This window comes from Lepidochelys olivacea (assembly GCF_965140295.1).
Source record: "Lepidochelys olivacea isolate rLepOli2 genome assembly, chromosome: 2".
In the NCBI taxonomy this organism is placed as follows: domain Eukaryota; kingdom Metazoa; phylum Chordata; order Testudines; family Cheloniidae; genus Lepidochelys; species Lepidochelys olivacea.
The window spans coordinates 173,175,108-173,197,354 of record NC_140412.1 but is presented as its reverse complement, the minus strand read 5'-3'; the positions used below and the strand labels follow the sequence as shown (position 1 = coordinate 173,197,354).

The 22,247-nt window shown below is 39.3% G+C and overlaps 1 protein-coding gene across 1 annotated transcript in view; it reads left to right on the top strand.

Annotated features, from left to right (window-relative positions):
- The window catches only part of CNTNAP2 (contactin associated protein 2), a 1,667,645-nt gene that overhangs the window by 1,350,190 nt on the left and 295,208 nt on the right, over nucleotides 1-22,247 (top strand). The window contains exon 14 of the mRNA XM_084620442.1: nucleotides 14,965-15,121. Within this exon, the coding sequence (XP_084476568.1) occupies nucleotides 14,965-15,121 (157 nt within the window). The remainder of the gene's footprint in view (nucleotides 1-14,964; nucleotides 15,122-22,247) is intronic.

Sequence of the window (22,247 nt, the reverse complement as noted above, 5' to 3'; positions counted from 1 at the left end):
GGGATGACACCTATGTGAGAGCTAAGAGCTCTGTAACAAAAGCTCTGGGGAGCTACTTTTCTGACAGATCAGTTGCAGATGTCAGTAGATTTATTAATTTAAAAGTATTCTGGTATTGTGCAGCTCTGCGCAATTCATATTGCTCAATGTCACCAAAATCTGATTTCCTATTACCCCATTCCACCATAAAGACCTAAGAGATGAGATTAGCTTTATAGCATGCTGTGACGGTCATCAGACCTGAGCTTTGTTGGACTAATAGGGGAAGGACAAAACTTCCTGAAGTGAAAAGGTTTGGATTTCAGCAAGTGAAGGGTAAAATGCATACTGACAAAAGAACATGCCTGTGAGTGTTATTCATTCACGTTTCCTTTGTGAATAGCCACTGCTTAACAGCTGGTTTTGGACCTCTGACTTTAATCTTTATTGATCCCACTATTGTGCAGTCAATGGCAGACATGATGCCCAGTGAGCTTCCCTAGCTAAATTTGCCATTGGCGAATCTGAGAGAACCTCTGAAGGGACCAGCAAAGTGTCAGGCAAGTACAATGGAGAATAACACATAAGTACCTGGAAGCAGCTCATGAGACGATGGAGATTTCAGTGAAATCCTGCATCCGACGAAGTTGGTATTCACCCATGAAAGCTTATGCTCCAATACGTCTGTTAGTGTATAAGGTGCCACAGGACTCTCTGCCACTTTTAGTGAAATTCATGATGCTGTTAAACTAGCCGATGATGTGGGTGCATTTGTGGTCATTTAACAAGATTATGCATAGTCCTGTCCTCACAAATTAAAAATATAAATTTGCAGGTCTATGAAACAAGAGCACCTAGATTATCGGTCTGTTTTAAATGAAAGTAAAGACAAGTTGCACCTTTTTCATAATCTTTTAATAGCTAAGGAATTTGTCCGAAGATGTGATTCATAGCATCTGTCATAAATATAAAGGGAAGGGTAAACCCCTTGGAAATCCCTCCTGGCCAGGGGAAAGCTCCTCTCACCAGTAAAGGGTTAAGAAGCTAAAGGTAACCTCGCTGGCACCTGACCAAAATGACCAATGAGGAGACAAGATACTTTCAAAAGCTGGGAGGAGGGAGAGAAACAAAGGGTCTGTGTCTGTCTGTAGTCGTCTTGGCCAGGGACAGAACAGGAATGGAGTCTTAGAACTTTTAGTAAGTAATCTAGCTAGGCATGTGTTAGATTATGATTTCTTTAAATGGCTGAGAAAAGAATTGTGCTGAATAGAATAACTATTTCTGTCTGTGTATCCTTTTTGTAACTTAAGGTTTTGCCTAGAGGGGTTCTCTATGTTTTTGAATCTAATTACCCTGTAAGATATCTACCATCCTGATTTTACAGGGGGGATTTCTTTATTTCTATTTACTTCTATTTTTATTAAAAGTCTTCTTGTAAGAAAACTGAATGCTTTTTCATTGTTCTCAGATCCAAGGGTTTGCGTCTGTGGTCACCTATGCAAATTGGTGAGGCTTTTTATCCAACATTTCCCAGGAAAGGGGGGGTGCAAGTGTTGGGAGGATTGTTCATTGTTCTTAAGATCCAAGGGTCTGGGTCTGTAGTCACCTAGGCAAATTGGTGAGGCTTTTTACCAAACCTTGTCCAGGAAGTGGGGTGCAAGGTTTTGGGAAGTATTTTGGGGGGAAGGACGTGTCCAAACAGCTCTTCCCCAGTAACCAGTATTAGTTTGGTGGTGGTAGCGGCCAGTCCAAGGACAACGGGTGGAATATTTTGTACCTTGGGGAAATTTTGACCTAAGCTGGTAAAGATAAGCTTAGGAGGTTTTTCATGCAGGTCCCCATATCTGTACCCTAGAGTTCAGAGTGGGGGAGGAACCTTGACAGCATCCCACTTTTGGAAGTGTCTAACTAGAATTTCAGAGTATTTGTGTAACGCTACTTACCATTTACGGAACTCTTTTGCACAGCTTTTGCTTTGGATTAGTACTGTATAAATATAATATATTGAAATGCCAGCCTGAATATTTATTGCACTGAATTTGGTATTGTAATTTACATTTATTATACAGTCAATGCTTTATACACTATCCAAGCTTGTAGGCCTTTATGATGCAAGATTGATCATTGTTGTTCTGAACAATCACACCTTCAGAAAGCCTCCCTATGGATCCCCGTAGCAGTGAAACAGTTTATCACTACAGAAAACATCCCACCACACTCCCTTGCTATTAAAAAGAAGGTGGTGCAGTTTTTTTTTTTTTTTTACATTCATTTAAAATAGCCAGGTAATCTTGGTCTTGTTTCATAGACCTGCAAAGTTATATTTTTAACTTGTGCAGGCACAAATATAGATGACCATAAAATGTGCCAACATCATTCACCACACTAACAGCAGCAAGAAGTCCTGTATGATGCAAGGTAGATCTCATATATTCTTTGCAGGCACAACTCCACAAATCCTTCCAGTGGGTCTATAGAATGCCTTGAATGTATTTATCTGAGATGTATACATTGGGGATATTTTAACAAGTTGCTCTTTCTATTTGGTGTTCTTTCTGAAAGTTAAAATTCCAGGACTATTTTGTATACTTTGAGGCATATTAAAGAGTTTTTAGAATACAGGATTCTTTATTTTTCTTCATGCAAGCTTTTAAACCTGATCTAGAAAACTGGTGGATGTTTTGCTTTTCTGTCGACTTATTTGTGGTTGTACTAGTATTTCCATCCACTTTTAAGGGCTCTGACAGATCCGCATCTCTCCTTCACCCACATACTAACTCTATACGTCCTGCTTGGGCAAGCTCCTCACTCTCCTTTTATTATTCCCAGGTCTATTGCAAGATTTCCCATTTTTTTTTTCCTTTTCTAGTTTGTTTAGGGGTGTAGATTAAAAAAATTGTTAGAAACGAGGTCAGTTTGTGAATATGTGATTGGTTCTTCCTCTCTCCTCATCCAAAGTGGAGGTGATAATTCTCCAAAAGAAAAATCCTTACCACATTTCTGACATCTGTTTCAATTTTTATTTTAATATTGTTTCCACCAGCTTTATTGGTTCAACATCACTCACAACTTTAAGTTTTCTTGAAAATTACTTTTTCTATCTCCTCCATACCCCGGGTTTTGTTTACCCATTTGAAACATCTTGAATACCACTTATTTATTGCAAGCACTGTGGGGTTTTTTGTTTTTTTTTCCTGAGAATTTACTTGAGCGGAGACGGTCCTTTGTCCTCAGATCCAGAGATTTTACAGTAAGCAGTAATTTACAGCACCTAAAATTTGCTACATTGCTAGGTATAGTTGTGACTGTGGTGATTGTGCAATGTGTTCACTTTAGAAACCAGCAAACTGCACCGTACAAGAACATCTGATAGCTGCTTTTTCCAGCTAAATATCACCACTGGGACTGTGATCTCTGAGAAAAATAACAAGGCAGGTTTGGTTAGTATTGCTGCAGTTTAGAATGTGAGTCTTGATGAGGGAGAAATCATTTGCGCTGTACTGGCTTTTCAGACTCTGGGCCAAAGAGTGAATCTTTCTGACAGCAAAATGAAGCTGTCAAGAACGCTTTTCCTGAGCTGCAGCTAGTCACCATTCCAATGTGACAATTCTCCCTCCTGCTTTTATTTTTTTTAATAGCTTGCTAATTCTGAAAGAAGAATAGATGTTTGTTTGAATGGAGCCAAGGGAATTTTAAACAAGAGCAGATGTGGTCCTGTAAAGAAAATAAAGCAATCCATCTTTGTTCACAAGTTTGTTCAGGGAACTGAGAGAAGTGGTGTTTAGCTTAGTGAAAAGCGCACTTAAATCAAATGTCTGATGGCTAGTATGAAATTTTGCATTTGCTGCTTTTCTTCTTCAGGATCAGCATGAAATAGCATTTTTGAAATCATATATTATGGAGATTTAAAAATATTTGCCTCAAAAACAGCCTCTGAAAAATAAGCGGGCAAATGTAATGGGGTAATGGAACACTTTGCACATGTTTGTTGTTCTGCAGTGGTCATCAAATTGAGGGCTGACTGTCAACACTGAGTAGAGATTTGTATTCCTCAAGCACATGAACAGATTTCTCTCTTCCCTGTCTTTACCAGATGGTATCAGATATAGACAATAGGATTTAGGTCTAAATCAGTTCTCCCACTCTTTTGTGCACCAAGCCATACTTGCCAGGTTTCCTGCCAGGGGGTTCAGTGAAGGATGATTGGAGGAATCCTTTCCGCAAGTCATGGAGTGGAAGTTGATACACTGTCATTGACCAGAACCCCAGATCTTGGTTCAAAGCGAAATGCCAGAAGTCCCTTTGGAGCTGGCCTTCAGGAATCCTGAGACCCACCTATACTGCATAGTGAACTACACTGATTCCTCTACTCCTCTTCACACACGTATACAGCATTTATAAATAAATACAATTGTCACAAAAAACAAGTGCCTGGGTCAGCTTATAAAAAAAGGATGCTCCAGCTCAGTGACGGTAAAGGAAAATAGAATTGATTAGACCTTTCCACCATGGGGAAAGAAACCAAAAATAAACAATACCCTGACAACAAAGGTTACCATAAATAACAGCATAAGGATATTAACCCATAATACTGTTAGTCTCATTAGCTAGCTCGAAACCAAATGTCCCTAGTTATCTTCATTTGCCTGTGGTTTCTATGGGGGTGTGGGGGCGGGTTATCCTGTGCCTCAGGTTCTCATTTGCCAGCTTGCTTCATTTGCGTCTCCAGCTGGGCTTGGCTAAATCTGGCTCTTCTAGCCATTAGTGATCTGGCTACCATCAGTATTAGTTTTTGCATAGGCTTATGCATTTGCTATTTGTCCTTTTCCTAGTTGGCCTTAAGGAAAGAATTCTGTAGTGATTAACAAACTAAGACAGAAACAAAAGAATGTATTCTCTTTAATACTTCACATCATATTCACTCATGCAGTACCAAAAAAAAGAAGAAAAAAAAAGAAAGACAGAACAAGAAGGAGAACTGAATCTCAAAAGGGAAAAACCCATCACAGCCTGCTAACAAGAAAAACCTGTCCCAAGGTTCCTTACAAATCATATATAGATCATTATATACCAAAGAACTGAAAATACTCTCTCACTCTCTGTGTAATATATATATCTTTTTTTTTGCACTCCATGAACTGGTATTTTTATGGAAAACTGCAAAACCAATCATTTAGCACCAGATTCTTCTTTCAGTTATATCAGTGTAAATCCAAATAACTCCACTGATTATTGTCAATCATTTGAAATCACTGACGCTACCTAGGATGAGGTAGAATGTATAGAAATAAGAAGCGATGGAATGGATAAGACAGAGTCCGTCTGGGCAAAAATCACATTGGGGAAGAAAACTATTAGAGCCTCCCCTGGGATAGTGCTTGGGGTGTGCTATAGACCGCCGGGATCTAATTTGGATATGGATAGAGCCCTTTTTAATGTTTTTAAGAAAGTAAATACTAATGGAAACTGCGTGATCATGGGAGACTTTAACTTCCCAAACATAGATTGGAGGACAAGTGCTAGTAATAATAATAATAGGGCTCAGATTTTCCTAGATGCGATAGCTGATGGATTCCTTCATTAAGTAGTTGCTGAACAGACTAGAGGGGATGCTATTTTAGATTTGGTTTTGGTGAGTAGTGAGGACCTCATAGAAGAAATGGTTGTAGGGGATAATCTTGGTTCAAGTGATCATGAGCTAATTCAGTTCAAACTGAATGGAAGGATTAACAAAAATAAATCTGCAACTACGGTTTTTGATTTCAAAAGGGCTGACTTTCAAAAATTAAGGAAATTAGTTAGGGAAGTGGATTGGACTGAAGAACTTAGGGATCTAAAGGTAGAGGAGGCCTGGGATTACTTTAAATCAAAGCTGCAGAAGCTATCGGAAGCCTGCATCCCAAGAAAGGGGAACAAATTCATAGGCAAGAGTTGTAGACGGGCAAGTTGGACGAGCAAGTATCTCAGAGAGGTGATTAAGAAAAAGCAGAAAGCATACAGGGAGTGGAAGATGGGAGGGATCAGCAAGGAAAGCTACCTTACTGAGGTCAGAACATGTAGGGATAAAGTGAGACAGGCTAAAAGTCAAGTAGAGTTGGACCTTGCAAAGGGAATTAAAACCAATAGTAAAAGGTTCTATAGCCATATAAATAAGAAGAAAACAAAGAAAGAAGAGGTGGGACCGCTAAACACTGAGGATGGAGTGGAGGTTAAGGATAATCTAGGCATGGCCCAATATCTAAACAAATACTTTGCCTCAGTCTTTAATAAGGCCAAAGAGGATCTTAGGGATAATGGTAGCATGACAAATGGGAATGAGGATATGGAGGTAGATATTACCATATCTGACGTAGAAGCGAAACTCGAACTGCTTAATGGGACTAAATCGGGGGGCCCAGATAATCTTCATCCAAGAATATTAAAGGAATTGGCACCCGAAATTGCAAGCCCATTAGCAAGAATTTTTAATGAATCTGTAAACTCAGGAGTTGTACCGTATGATTGGAGAATTGCTAACATAGTTCCTATTTTTAAGAAAGGGGGAAAAAGTGATCCGGGTAACTACAGGCCTGTTAGTTTGACATCTGTAGTATGCAAGGTCTTGGGAAAAAAATTGAAGGAGAAAGTAGTTAAGAATATTGAAGTCAATGGTAAATGGGACAAAATACAACATGGTTTTACAAAAGGTAGATCGTGCCAAACCAATCTGATCTCGTTCTTTGAGAAAGTAACAGATTTTTTAGACAAAGGAAACACAGCGGATCTAATTTACCTAGATTTCAGTAAGGCGTTTGATACCGTGCCACATGGGGAATTATTATTTAAATTGGAAAAGATGGGGATCAATATGAACACTGAAAGGTGGATAAAGAACTGGTTAAAGGGGAGACTATAACAGGTCCTACTGAAAGGTGAACAGTCAGGCTGGAGGGAGTATACCAGTGGATTCCTCAAAGATCAGTTTTGGGACCAATCTTATTTAATCTTCTTATTACTGACCTCGGCACAAAAAGTGGGAGTGTGCTAATAAAGTTTGCGGATGATACAAAGTTGGGAGGTATTGCCAATTTACAGAAGGACTGGGATATCATACAGGAGGATCTGGATGACCTTGTAAACTGGAGTAATAGTAATAGGATGAAATTGAATAGTGAGAAGTGTAAGGTCATGCATTTAGGGATTAATAACAAGAATTTTAGTTATAAGCTAGGGACACATCAATTAGAAGTAACAGAGGAGGAGGAGGACCTTGGAGTATTGGTTGATCATAGGATGACTATGAGCCGCCACTGTGATATGGCTGTGAAAAAAGCTAATGCGGTCTTGAGAAGCATCAGGAGAGGTATTTCCAGTAGGAATAAGGAGGTTTTAGTACCATTATACAAGGCACTGGTGAGACCTCACCTGGAATACTGTGTGCAGTTCTGGTCTCCCATCTTTAAGAAGGATGAATTCAAACTGGAACAGGTACAGAGAAGGGCTACTAAGATGATCTGTGGAATGGAAAACTTGTCTTATGAAAGGAGACTCAAGGAGCTTGGCTTGTTTAGCCTAACTAAAAGAAGGTTGAGGGGAGATATGATTGCTCTCTATAAATATATCAGAGGGATAAATACCGGAGAGGGAGAGGAATTATTTAAGCTCAGTACCAATGTGGACACAAGAACAAATGGATATAAACTGGCCACCAGGAAGTTTTAGACTAGAAATTAGACCAAGGTTTCTAACCATCAGAGGAGTGAAGTTTTGGAATAGCCTTCCAAGGGAAGTAGTGGGGGCAAAAGATCTATCTGGCTTTAAGATTAAACTCGATAAGTTTATGGAGGAGATGGTATGATGGGATAACATGATTTTGGTAATTAATTGATCTTTAAATATTCATGGTAAATAGGCCTAATGGCCTGTAATGGGATGTTAGATGGGGTGGGATCTGAGTTACCCAGGAAAGAATTTTCTGTAGTACCTGGCTGGTGAATCTTGCCCATATGCTCAGGGTTTAGCTGATCGCCATATTTGGGGTCGAGAAGGAATTTTCCTCCAGGGCAGATTGGAAGAGGCCCTGGAGGTTTTACGCCTTCCTCTAGCATGGGGCACGGGTCACTTGCTGGAGGATTTTCTGTTCCTTGAAGTCTTTAAACCACGATTTGAGGACTTCAATAGCTCAGACATAGGTAAGGTTTTTTGCAGGAGTGGGTGGGTGAGATTCTGTGGCCTGCGTTGTGCAGGAGGTCAGACTAGATGATCATAATGGTCCCTTCTGACCTTAGTATCTATGAATCTATGATTCGCACCTGTGCAAATAAGAGCAGAATCTGCCTACAGAGAAGTATTTTCAGTTTTTGATCTTTTCCCATTGTGAGGCCAGTCAGCAGCTGCATTCTCTTGTGCTACCACTCTCATGACATTAGGCAGGGGCAGTAATCCTACTAAGTGTCCCATCAGCATGGCATTGTTGCTTCCATGTATCACAGGGGCTGGCCATCAGAATGTCAATAAACTGAAGTAAAATAAAATAAGCATAAAATTAACTACATCTGCAGTGTGTACATAATGCAAATTTCATTGGTCATGCACTGAAACTTTGAGAGGTAATTTGCCTATTCAGAAAAGACTTAATTGAAATGTGTGTGTTTATTTAACCTGCGAGATTCTCATCATCCTCAAACCAATGTGTTTGACAACTGGTAAATTCTCAGATAGCAGTAACAGCTGAGGGACAAACAGTGTGCACATTATAGTCCAGATTGATTGGACCTACATGGATTAGGGTCGCAGACACACCAAAAGGGCAGTAAAGAGGGGGTAGGTGAGAGTGGGGCCATGGCCCAAGCACCCTCTATGTTTGGAAGCACGGAATCAAACTGGCACGTTGTACCCTTTCAAACAGTGACAATTATTCCACCAGCATTCTGCTCCCCAACAAGAATTCTGGCTGAGTCAGCCAGAATTTCTCCTGGAACTACAGCTATACCATGGTCATCCTCTCATGTGCATGCACGCACATGTGCACATGTACACACACACACACACACACACACACACAGTTCAGGCCATGGCTGAAAACCAAAAAGGTAGAGGATAAAATTAGTGTATGTCATACTATAGTTTCACACAAAGCCAATAACATAATATGGAAGGTACTCTAAGAATGTTACACACACACATTGGCAGAATTCTACCTGCCCTTACATACACGTTTCCACTAAAACGAATGGAATTCCCACTGCCCCCCCCCACCCAACCACGCACAGTTCCTGTTTAATCCCCATGTTGTCCTATGTAATGTAAGATGTACAATAAACTATTTGCATCAATGAAGACAATGTGCTGTAAAAGTTACACCTATGTGGTACTGCGAATATTTTAGGAGGACATCTTTGGTCTTACCTTGCCCATAACAAAGATTAGGCAGGCAGTGTATCTCCTGTTGTTTTATGCTTTTCGGTTTACACAGAATTGAACAGAAGAGACCTTTCTAACAAGGAGTTAAAGGTGTATGGATTATGTGTTGGTTAGTGTAACAGTTGTTTGTTCCCTGGTATTTATTACTGAGTTTTTTAACATGCAAGCTGATAGTTGGAGCTGTTCTGTAATGAACTCACAGCAAGCAGCTGTTCCTGTTGTGTTTAGAACAAAGGGATCCAGCTTAGTAAATTAATTCTTAATTGTTTGTGGAGACTCAAGGAAGTGTAGTAATTAGAGATGGGCTCTAGCTGCAAAGTTTTCAATAGTCCTCTTTTTTCAGAGGTGCTGTGCCATTGACTTTAATTGGACTTGCAGGTGCTCAGCAGGTCTGAAAGTCGGGTGCTGTGATTTTAAGGTCCTTCTAGAGGGAGTCTACAAGGGATCTGAGAAGGTTTCTGGAATCTACAGGCAGAAAGACTTGGGAATTCTTGCTCTGAGCAAGTTTCAGCTTGTCTCACCTCAGCAAGGACACAGGTTATCTCACTGTGACCATATAGCCATTTGTTTTGGGAACAGAACTGGCAAGGGGCCAAAGTAGATGGTAGTCAGGAGATGCACCAATGGCAGAGGGGAGAGGAGGTGGTAGGCAGTGTTTTGTTGAGGCTCTTTGCAGGGTTAGAAGAAAGCTTAATTAATTATTGGTGTTGTGGAACACAGGTCATTTAGGATCAGTATAGCCATCAGTACTCTTAGGGTTACGTTCTCAGAGCTGGGTGCTGAGATCTTTTGAATATCTGGTTGCATGAGATAGCTCACATTTAGGAACCTGAGATCTCTCAAAAATGCAGCCCCAAACATGGATGCTAATCACTTTTGAAACAATGGCCCTAAAATGTTAAAGTTAATCACATTTTTATTAATCAATGGTATTTAGAAATAATGAGTTCTATTAAATGTTCAATAGAATACAAAGTGTTCATGTGAAAGTCATACGTTATAAGACTATTCTTCTGTCAGAAATAAATATATTATTGACCGTTATGAGTTCTGTTCATACTATATTAGCTTTGGTGAGAATGTTTTCATATTAAATGAAATGGTTCACAAGAAGATATATTTATCAGATGAGCAAGGAATGGCTTTTTTTTATGATACTCAAGATCTGTGGGAATATTAAGAGGCTCCCAAAGTCTATTCTCCTTGCCTGAATCTCTTGTTTGAGAAGGTACACTGTCTCTAAAAGAAAACCCTCGTAGCCAGCTGCTTTAAAAACCTAGGATTATTAAGGCGGAAAACCTCAAAAAATTAGGTTAGAGTTAAAGTTTGATTTAACTAAGCATTAAAATGTTCAATTCATTTTCACCAAAGTCCATCCTGGGGGCCATTAGAGGTGCTGGGCCTAGCAGCATAACCAGCAAATGTGCGGAAATTAAATGAGAGATCTGAATCTTTAAAAAATGTGGTTCAAGCCTGGTGCTCCGGCCAAACATTTATAGCCATCCTTATGTAGAACCAGCTTTTTCCTTTCACTGTTGAAGTCAGTACTGTTGCTACAAGATGCAACTACCCGCACTTCCGTACATCTGAGGCTGTTGCGCTGCCTCAAAGACATGATACTTTTGCCCATTCTTCCAACACCAGTAGCCCATCCTGACACCAGTATTGCTCTTCTGCAGCCGATGTCTGGGGACTTGCAAGATGACTTTCCAGTGTAGTGGAAATCAGCGAGGTGGAGTCAGGGTGTAATCTAAGTGTACCTTGCTTTATTTGCATGTATATATACACACCAATCCTGAAATGAAATGGTCAAGCGGCACAGAGGGCCATTCTAGGAATCTCAGCCCAGCACCGAAGCCCCGTTCCCAGGAAGCAACTCTGCTTCTGAAGAATTGACACTAATCAGAGCTCAAGGCAGAGAGTAAACTCTCCTGCTCCTTACCCAGCTCTTTCTCTCCTGAAGCTGCTTCCTCACAAACCTGGCACAACCCAAAACTGACAACAAATACAGCATGTCTTCCTAAGAGTCAAAGCTTGCTTGCACACTAAGAAAAATAACTTTGAAGACTGTGTAACTGTGCCACCTGGTGATGCCTAGTATAATAATATATTTGACATAAAGAATGTATTATTATACATGGCTTCTTCCCCTGAGGTTGGGTTTTGTTTTGTTTTTTTGTTTTTTGGTGGGAGGGGGAGGGTTAACAAAAGTGCATGGCTTTTAAAACTCATCCCAACTACATTAATATCTTTAGCATAATAAGAGATTATGAAATATTCTGATATTTAGAACAATTTCCCCTGATGACTTGATCATCCTTCTTTTTGGAGTTCACTACATCAGTTGTTTAGCTGGTTCCTTTCCCATTCGCACATAAACCTCTCTCCCTAAATAGAAATAAATGCACTGTAAAATGAGAGTGTACACACATCCTGAATGGATGATTATACCAATACAAAATCGGATGGGGCTGGTTGAGGAGAAGAGTGGTCCTACTTCTAAAGGTAGAGTTGCTGCCATCTGGCAATAAAAATAATGATTTGTCCCATGATTAATCTTCCCTTGTTCTTTCCCCCTTCCCTTCTATTTTTCCCTTTTACCCTGTTTAGCCTCTTGGTACATACAGTACGTGATACATTTGTTATACTCTGTGTATTAATATCCTACATGAGTATGGCATCTTTCATCCTGAAGGATCTCATCAAAACTATGGGCAAAAGCTTAACCTCACTTCTTTTGCAGTAGTGGGGTGGAATGGGACAAGATTCATTTGGCTGGCACAGGCCAGAATGGTTTAGGCGATGACAAGGGAAATGCAAGGGGAGGTACATCTTACTAGTACTCTAAAAAGCAGTGTTTGTCTTCAGGAATCCGTGATGCTGACTGCAAAATATGCACATGGGGGTGGGGAATTGGAATGCCCTCTAAATAACAGACCAGAGCCTATTGACTTCAGTGGGACTTAAGCATGTGTATAAGTGCTTTCCTGAATACAGATGTGTTTCTGCATAAGGCAAAAGTCCTTTAATTTTTTATCAATTTATTTAAGAAGTTTTAAAAGGTAAATGTCAGAGACAAAATGATAATCATTACAACAGACAGCTGCATACAGACTGGGCCAAATTATCTGTAAATCAGCATAGCTGCTTGGAAGTCAATAACTCTGAAAAACTACTCTGTCCAAGTTTCCAAACATGTTCTAGATTTAAAACTTAATACCAGCTATCATTAAAAGAATTGTAGCACACGTCATTCCTCCATTCTATCTTCTGGTTTTCTATTGCACCCATCATTATCGTTTTTAAGTGCTACTTTTGCTTTCATCTATTCGGCCATTTCCTTTTTTCCTATTTTAAATAAGTCTGCTTGTTTCTGAATTTTTGAATCCTCACTCTCTTTTGAAAAAATTAGGTAATTTTCTTTCCTTTTAGTACTCTAATTGGCAAGCTAGTTTCCTACTGAAGTGCTGATAATGAGGAGCATGTGGTTTTGCTGTATCTGAAAGGTGTGAACAAGCGGAGCTCTGTTTCATTCACAGAACAGCTAATACTAAAGCATTCATAATATGGTACTTAAATTACAAGCTGTCCTCAAATATGGCAAAATTATGATATAATTTCCAAATGGCCAAATTGCTGTATCTAGATGCTGCATTAATTAAAATAATTAAAACATAAACTGGTGGAAAACACATTTACCTGTAAAATCTCTCTGGTTAAATAAACTTTTTGCAAGCCAAAGCAATGTAACCTCATATCCTAGACATTTTTATAGCAGCTTTGAAATGATGCTAAAATAGTCACACAACATATCCCTCTATAACCCTCAGCATTTTTAATATCTTTCAATGATAATCAAGTCACAGAAGCTAAAATGACCAATTTAGATCCTAGAATGGAGTCAGTCTATTACCATATCCATTACTGTTGCTGTGAAGTTCGGAGTGACTATGCTGTGCAGCATAACAATCATAAAGCCCTAGGTGATTACTGCTTTTTCACATTACTGTATATTCAATAATGGGACTCTTGTATTATGTTTAACAATTCAAAAGCATTAAATAGAGTGATTTTATTTTGAGGAGGGATTTTATTTGGTTGCTCTCCTGTCACAGAATTTAGTCCTCTCTGGGGCTCAGTGTGGTTTACTTTTAACGCGTCTGGAGGATAGAAGATGATTTACAGTGTGGAGGATGGAATTACATTGTCCGGTGAATGTTTTTAGGGTTATGGATGCAGTTTCAGCTTGTTCATGAACGTGTGCAAAGCACAACAATTAAATGATTAAAACCTTTCAGTTTTATTTCTAAGAAGAAAAACTGCATGGAACATTAAGGAGGATTTTACTTTTGAAAAGCTTAATAAGTAAAATATTTAGAAGTGGCCTCATTTCATTTAAGTGGAATATATTATTTATGGTACATTACTGGGAGGAATATTTTTCTTAAGTAGTAGTTATGTAAACCAAGTTCTATGATACTGTTGTAGCTTGGATGAAATCAGTGGCTGGAACTCTCTGAACTCTATAGAATTATTCACATGCTTTAAAGTACATACTTAAGTATTTTGCCAAACTGGGGCTTTAAACAGGGTCATCTCTGCTAAGAATACTTTTCAGTATAGAAAATAGGGTTCTCTTCATCTAAGAGTAATGGGTTCGGTTGTCCAGCAATATTATGTGGAAATGTACAGTAATATGGGAAAATTTAAGGTTACAGACTTTGTGCCAAGTAGTATAAATATATCACAGGACAGGGTCTATGCAATGGAAAAGCTGTGGAAAGTTGAGATCTCCTTGCAAAGACTAACTTTTTAACTGATTTGTGTCTTAACAGGAGTCCAGGAACACCTATTTAAAATTTGTTTTTGGCTAAGTAGTCACTGGATGGTGTAAAAAGAAAAGGAGTACTCGTGGCACCTTAGAGACTAACAAATTTATTTGAGCGTAAGCTTTTATGAGCTACAGCTCACTTCATCGGAAAGCTTATGCTCAAATAAATTTGTTAGTCTCTAAGGTGCCACAAGTCCTCCTTTTCTTTTTGCAAATACAGACTAACACGGCTGCTACTCTGAAACCTGTCATTATGGATGGTGTAGGTGTTTTTTTTCCAGTGAAAACAAATTAGTTTCCAGTGAGGTGTTATTTTTAAAACAAAACAAAAACAAATACATATTCCCCTACAGTAGCTGTAGCCCAGACATTGCATCATCTGTCTAATGCATAAGAACTGGAATTTGAGATTGACGTGAACCCTTCCAGCCTGTTAAACTGTTCTTAGTTTATACAATAAAAACAGAGCATAAACAGCAAAAAGCAAAATAGATTTTAAAAGTTTCCTGTTGTATAATAGAAGGTGGTATGGGTACAGATAAAAATGTGGTTTTAATCTGACAGTGTCCTTTAAATTGCAGTGGAATGTCTGTTCATTTATGATGGATATGTTGCTTTTCCAGCTGTGTGAAATGACTTTCCAGCTATGTGTTATTAACACCACTTACATATTAGACAATGTATTCAGCTGTGAGGCATTGTGGACCCCATCACCTTTGATGCATCTAACCCTCCATTCTTTTTGTTTGCAGATGGGAATCCATACACCTGGTGGGTTGGAAAAGCCAATGAGAAGCACTATTATTGGGGTGGCTCTGGACCTGGCATTCAGAAATGTGCCTGTGGCATTGAACGCAATTGTACTGATGCCAAATACTACTGCAACTGTGATGCTGATGCTAAACAATGGTAAGCGTGTTGTTAAAAATATTACCAAAATTCTGGCTAGCCATGGTTCTATGGTCTTGCCCCTCACTTCTTAAATGTTTTTTGTGAAATCTGATACTCTTAAATTGCTACAGTTTGTTAATTCGTTCTTTACTATGCTGAACACAAATAGCTTCAAGCCATTGGTTCCCTGCTTCCCTACTATTTTTTTTCCTGAATCAATTTGCCCCTATCAGTAAGAAGTAGACCTAGGGTGGCTTCTTCTATGGCTAGAGTCCTTATTTTCTGCATCATAAAGTTCAGTAATTTAGGAAACTTTTATGATGCACATTTGGCTGTATTTGTTATCCAACAGCCATGTGGTTAATGACACAATAAGATTCCACATGATATGGTAATACTATGCAATTCAGGAGGAGAATGGCCAGCCTCTCTCAATAACTTTTAAATTTATTGGCATGGCTGTGAGGGGTTTTTTTTAAGTGTTTGTTTGTAAAATACAAATACAGATCTTTTTGTGACCATCAGTATTACAAAATACCTGTCTGTCTGTCTGTCTGTTCTATTTCTATAATGTCAGACTCCATGGTACCTAAGCAACATACGTATCTATTGTATAAAAATAAACTCCCTTGAAAAAGGCTAAAATTACGAAGTCAAACACTCATAAGTAAGGCTGTGATTATGTCATGGAGGTAGTCACGGAAGTCACAGAATCTGTGACTTCTAGAGACCTCCGTGATATTTTGTGCCCCAGGGCTGGAGCTGTCAGCAGGCATCCGTGCAGCTCTCAGCCCCTGCTGGTGGCGGGCCACCAGCAGCTCCTAGCCACCAGCAGCAGGGAGACCCCCAGAGCTCCCAGTCCCCGCGGGCATGGGGGGACACCAGAGCTCTTAGCTGCCAAGGGTGGCAGGGTGACCCTGGAGCTCTCACTTGCTGCAGGTGGCAGAAGCCCCCCACAGCTGCCAATCTGGGACAGGCGGCGAGGGGCACATCCACAGCGGCTCAAGCACTGTGAGTGCTCGACCCTCCTCCCTCCCCATTGTGTCATGGATATTTTTAGTAAAAATCACGGACAGGTCAAGGGCAATCATGAATTTTTGTTTATTGCCCTTGACCTGTCTGTGATTTTTACTAAAAATATCCATGGCAAAATCTGAGCCTTACTCATAAATTAGGAACAGCCATAATTAAGGCTTCATGTAACCTTCATTCATCCTCCTTGTGCAGATCTATTAAGATAATTTTTAATTACTTCATAATGTACTTTTTTCCTATAGAATGCATGGTGCTAATATCAGATCAGAGTTCTGTAGTGAATAATTGTTCCTCTGTAGGAAGAACAATTGTAGGGAAAGTCCCACTTAGTCCCAGTATACATTATCATTCGGAAAACAACATGTGTTTCCCTAAACTTGTTCTTGGAAGCAGCTAAACTGTTTTTACTGAATCTTTTTAAAACCATAGGAAGAGTTGGCGGTAACATTTGGCATAGCATATTTTAATTTAATCTCTGTTTACAAATTTAATCTCTCTGTTTACAGATTTTGTTTTTCATACTTCTTTTTTTTATAGTAATGCTTTACAATAAACACCAAGCAAACTTCTTTTCTTTATAGGAAGGATGAATCTTGGTCTAACCTAAAGAACTTTTCTTCCCTCTTTTTTTATAGTTAAGAAGTTCGTTAAGTATAATTGTTTATCTCTTTTGTCATGTCTTGGAATATACAGTAATCAATAAGATTCTTACTTTTATGAGCATATTTTACATTGGTAGCCACATGTTGGTATTTGAATCAGTCGTTCATTTAATTTAGTAATTCATCAGACTATTCATGAATGGTGATGTGATATGGCTGGGATAAATATAGGGAATGAAGTATGAAAAATACACAATGGGAACATTAGAGGAATATTTGTAGGATCTGCAAGAATGATATTCTAGGATGGGGTGGAAAATCAAACAAAGAAATACTGGTTTCAGAGTAAGCTTAGGAAATGCTGGGGTAATATGGTGTGAGGCATGTTACAGGATGAGCAATAGAACACTAAAGAGATAAAGAAAGAGAAGTCAATACTAGACAGAGATAGTAGTCAGGATATGATGCAGAGCTGGGGAGCTAGGATTACACAGAGGGAAGAGAAATAGCAAGCCATGCAGGAGACACTGACTGGAACACCAGCTAGATGTTCTAGTGTAGGAGCAGAGACCTATGGTAATGACACAAGAAAGATATTGTCATAATAAGGAAAATGATGCAATTTCAGACATCTGTGCTTTTTCTTTGCTCGAGGCAATGATAGTGTGTCCATGTATAGCAGTTTCCATGTACTGTACAGTATATTAACTAATGCATCATTTGCTCTGAAGGGAAATAACTGACAGGGAAATAACTGACTATTGGCCTTCACTTGTGGCCTCCATTCCTCAGATCCCGTGATATTTGGAGTTTTTGGCATATTTCAGAAAGAGGCTCCCACAAAATCTCACCCTCCTCCCCGTTAGCATGTGTGCCAAGGGTACAGAGTGGTGGATTTTATTCATTTTGTTTCCAATATGAAACAAATTATTTACTTAAATAACCATAACCAAGAAAAGAGACAACACCATTTGATAAGCAAGCTGCAGTTTGCATTACATTTTACATTACATTACAAACCATTACAATTATTTTTTATGGGAACTGTTCCAAGTATCTATTACTACAGTGTAATGTTCAATGTGTGTAATCAGAAGCAGGGATGAAGTTCTTGTAGGCGAGACTGGAGGCAATGTCCTCTAGATTTTTTTTTTTGAATGCACGTCTTTTGGTGCCATCTAATCCATGCCAAAGTCAAAACATTTGCTTTTCAGAAGTATTTTGTTGAGCCTCTGGGATGAGACATCTTTGACCAGGATGATTTAGCAGTATCTGGAGATCAGCCCAACTTTCCATTCAATTTAGTGGTGACAGAATGTTAACAGGGGCCCCCAATGCATCATTGTTCAACTTTCAGTTTCAGGCAGCAAAGCAGCTTCCTGAGTTGGGTCTTTCCTGAATTTTGAAACTAATGGCTGTAATTAGGGAGTGATTGGAACAAGGAGCCAGGAAAAGGGGAAACTGAGGCTTGGGGGGGCATGACTGGAAGCTGAAGGAGAAGAGGAGAGACAGACTGGACAAGGAGCCAGGACGGGGAAGCTGGTTGTAGCTGGACAAGGAGACTAGGAGGATGGCGAGACATGCAGTTACTGTGGGAGACTGGGCCTTGGAAGGAGAGCCCAGAGTGGAAGACTAAGTATGATGGGGCAAGGGGAATGGGGCTGGGATGCAAAGCCTGCAGAGTAAAGATTGGGATTAATTAGGCAAAAAGAGTGGGACTTGTATGATGATCCAGGGGTGGGAAAGAGACAGGACTGGGGTAGGGATAGGTTGGACAAAATGGGACACAAGGTGGAATAGGTAGAAGAGTCATAGCACATGCTTCTGTCCAAAGTCTGCAATGGAACCCAAGATTCCAGAATCTCACCATTCCTTTGCAGTCAATAAAATACATGTGAAATCCACTGACAAAGTGAGTATTGCATCCCCTTCTGGTCCACACAGGGGATGATAACATAGTACTCCTACCAGTTCCTCCATTAATGCAACTGGCAGAGGTCTGTGTGGTGGATTTAAAGATTCTTGTCCTTCTGATGAACAATGTGGGTATCAATATGATGTCACATCATGGAATTTCTGGGAATTTTTTCATTTTCCTTTAAAAAAAACAAAACAAAAAAACGCTGAGACGTTCCATACACAAACGTAATTAAAAGAATATTAAGATTACAAAGTTAACTACTCAAAATTTAGGAAAAGCCAGAATTAAGAGAGCCTGTGAAACCTGAGTTTGTCCCTCTTGTGCATATGCATCGTGAAGTGTTTAATTACGTGATTATATACTATTTTTTCTATAGGATTCCTGCTCATTCAGTGCTCATGATGGACCTGTTCTGGGATGTGTAGTAAAGGAGGATGTTGCCTTTAGGACCCCTGCCTTGTTTGTTGCAGAAGTTGGTGTGTAGTGAATGAAGCAGGGGATTGCAGAAAGAGGAAGGACCATCTCATGGTCAATGCCATTGAATGCTGCCCTGGAGAACTGGATTCTATCCCTGCCTCTGCCATAGAGCTTCCTATGTGATGCTGGGCAAGTTACTTCAACCAAACTTTTAACAGGTTGTCAATACTTGTGTGTTCCTCCTTTTCTGGGTGCCCAGTTTAAGACATGGGGGTCTGATTTGCAGACTAAGCTACGTATGAAGTCAATGGGAGTTGTACTTTAAACATACAAAGTGCTATATAATGCTAAGCACTCTGAAAAGTCAGATCCTAGGTGTCTCAAACTGGGCACCCAAAATTAGTGAACACTTTACCTTAATTCCTCTTTTCCCCAACTGTAAGAAGGGCATATTATCACAGGGATGTTGTGAAGATAAATTAATTAATGTTTGTGAAGCACTCAGACACTATAGTGATGAGCACCATAGAAAAGCCCCTGAGGAAAGTAAGTATTCTGTATTCAGAGCTAGGTTTGAGTAGTGTGCAGTAAATAAGGCCACTGAACAATGAAGATAAAACAAAATATTTAATAGCTGCTCACTGAAGGAGCACGGTCCATCCTGTGCACTGAATGGGGCAAAGGTCCTGGGAGAAAAAAGTATGTAACGATGCAATTAAAGACTGTATCATAATACATATGTAAAAGGGGGCTGAACTAAGGTTGCTCGGGCAACTGTAATTCTTACTTTTCCTAAGTTTTGAGTGCTTAACTTTGAAACTTTAATATTCTTTTAATGTAGTTATTTTGTGTGTAATATTAAATAGTGTGGAGTCTTTAATGTACTGTACTTGCTATACAGTGATGTTCAAAGTGTAATGTGTGCAGTGCCCTCTATATGCACTAGACAAGGTACCTGTGGATTTTAAGAGCTAACTTTGATTTTCTCTGCTTTCATTTTGTATCATAGCCCTGATGCCACCTAAACCTGGACGCTTTCTGTATTAATGTTTTTAGAAGCTTGCTGATAAAGCAAGAGTAGGAGAAATAAACAGTGTAAACCACATAAATGAACTGAAGACTTCAGAAGATGTAAAATAGGACATAAAGTTACAATAAACTTATCTACAGTGGCTATATGTATGTAATGGGGCCTGCCTAACCTAAATAAATAAATGCATAGTTAGGATTAGTCATAAAGCTGTAATGATGTATAGACTCCTAGACTTTAAGGTCTGAAGGGAGCCTCATGATCATCTGGATAACTGTTCACAAGATAGCTTAACATTTGTGGTTTACATGCGAAGCTCATTGATAGTTTAAAAATTCTAGACCTTAAAGGGTATTAATTTAGACCCACCAGTGAATTTAGATACCGCTTTGTATTTGTTTTAATGTTGCTTGCACTTCAGACAGCAGGTGACACTCCTAAGTGCATGAAATGAAAGAGTGATTCTCTGTGGATTGTAAACTTGGGTGAATTGTAGACTCCCAACTGGGGTTTTAAAAAGCACTCAGACTGAATGTTGTGGATTTATATTTTATTTATATTTTATTCCCTATTTTGCAGCCTCTGTTTGCACCTCCTGGTTTAAGACATGCTGCTGTGATGATATCACAAACAGTGCCATCAGAGCAACACAAAGGAGAAAGTTACAGATTACACACACACACACACACACACACACACGCACACAGTCTGAGCCTTTGAGACAGTATTAGAAGCCTGTTCACAGGAGCAGAAAAAAGCATTATGCAGCCACCTGAAGGAAAGCAAATGAACAAGTGCTGCCTGGCAGTTTACCCCAGCTTTGCTACTTAGCAGAAGCTGAAGTGGATGTGCAGGCCACTTACAGCTCCTCTCCTGCTTTGGCCAGCCCTTACACCATCACTTCCGCCTTGCAGATAGGTTCTTCCCATCAGCCAGGCAGCGCTTGACAGATTTGTCCCCATCTCTCTCCCATCCGAGTGGAGTGGAAGAGAGGGCAAAGAAGACAGTGGATAGTTTGGCTGTGGATTCAGCAGACATAATTGTGCTCAGTAGCAGCCCCTAGTGGTCAGTGGCTATAACAATGGATCATAGCTAGGCTTGGTAGAATTTGATTTTTATTTTATGATTTTGACAGATAGTAGTTTATTTTTAAGCATTTTTTTCTGATTTTTATCAATTTAAATTTTCATAGTTGTGGGAAATTAGAGGAGGGAAGGGTCAGACAAAAACTACTTAATGATAGTAGACAATCAGATTCAACAAGTTAAAGCTTCTAACACAAATTCTCAACCTCACACATTAAAATATATTAAGTAAATATCCCTAGATCAAACTCTAATAAGTTCTTAAGCAGCATTTTTCTTACTTTTCCTATCTGTAAATTTCAGTTATTATTGATAGAAATATTTTTTTCAATCGGTGTTTGTGCGTTTGGTGAAATCAACATTGACTGACATGGACTACTAAAAATCTAATGCTTCCAAGACTAATCATAGCACAAAAGCTGTCTGGCACAGGGACTGTATCTTCATATGTGTTTGTGCGGTGCCTAGTACAATGGGGTCTCAATAGTGATTGAGATCTCTGAATGCTACTGCAGTATGAATATTAAGTAATAATAAAAGTTGCAGTGCTGCACAAGGAGAGAAAACCAGAGACAGAAAGGCTAGGGTTGCAAGTGCGTCACCTTCTGCTTTAATTAAGTTATCACTGATCTCAGTGAAGTACCTGTTATTTGTGCCTGCTATGAAATTACGCTTTATATAAGTGAACCAGATTGCATAAAAAGGGTTCAGCTTGCTTGGTCTAACAAAGGTCACTCATTCAAGAGCTTATAGTCAATGCTTAATGACAAGATTGAGCCTTGGTCTCAGGAGGATAAACAGTCTACCTACCCTGTAAAGTCATTTGCTACTGTTGTCTGCATCAAGTGCTTCCTTAAGCAACTGCTAGACGGAGCTTTCCTAGATTGAATATTGTTATATTAAATGCATTACGTTTCTTACACTAAACACTATTATTATTTATATGGTATCATGTCACTGAAGAGATAGGCAAGCTGTACTAAACAAGTAACTAAGTACCTATCCCAGAAGCTATGAGGTAAGTCAGTTTGTTGGTTTTGAATAGCAAGAATCA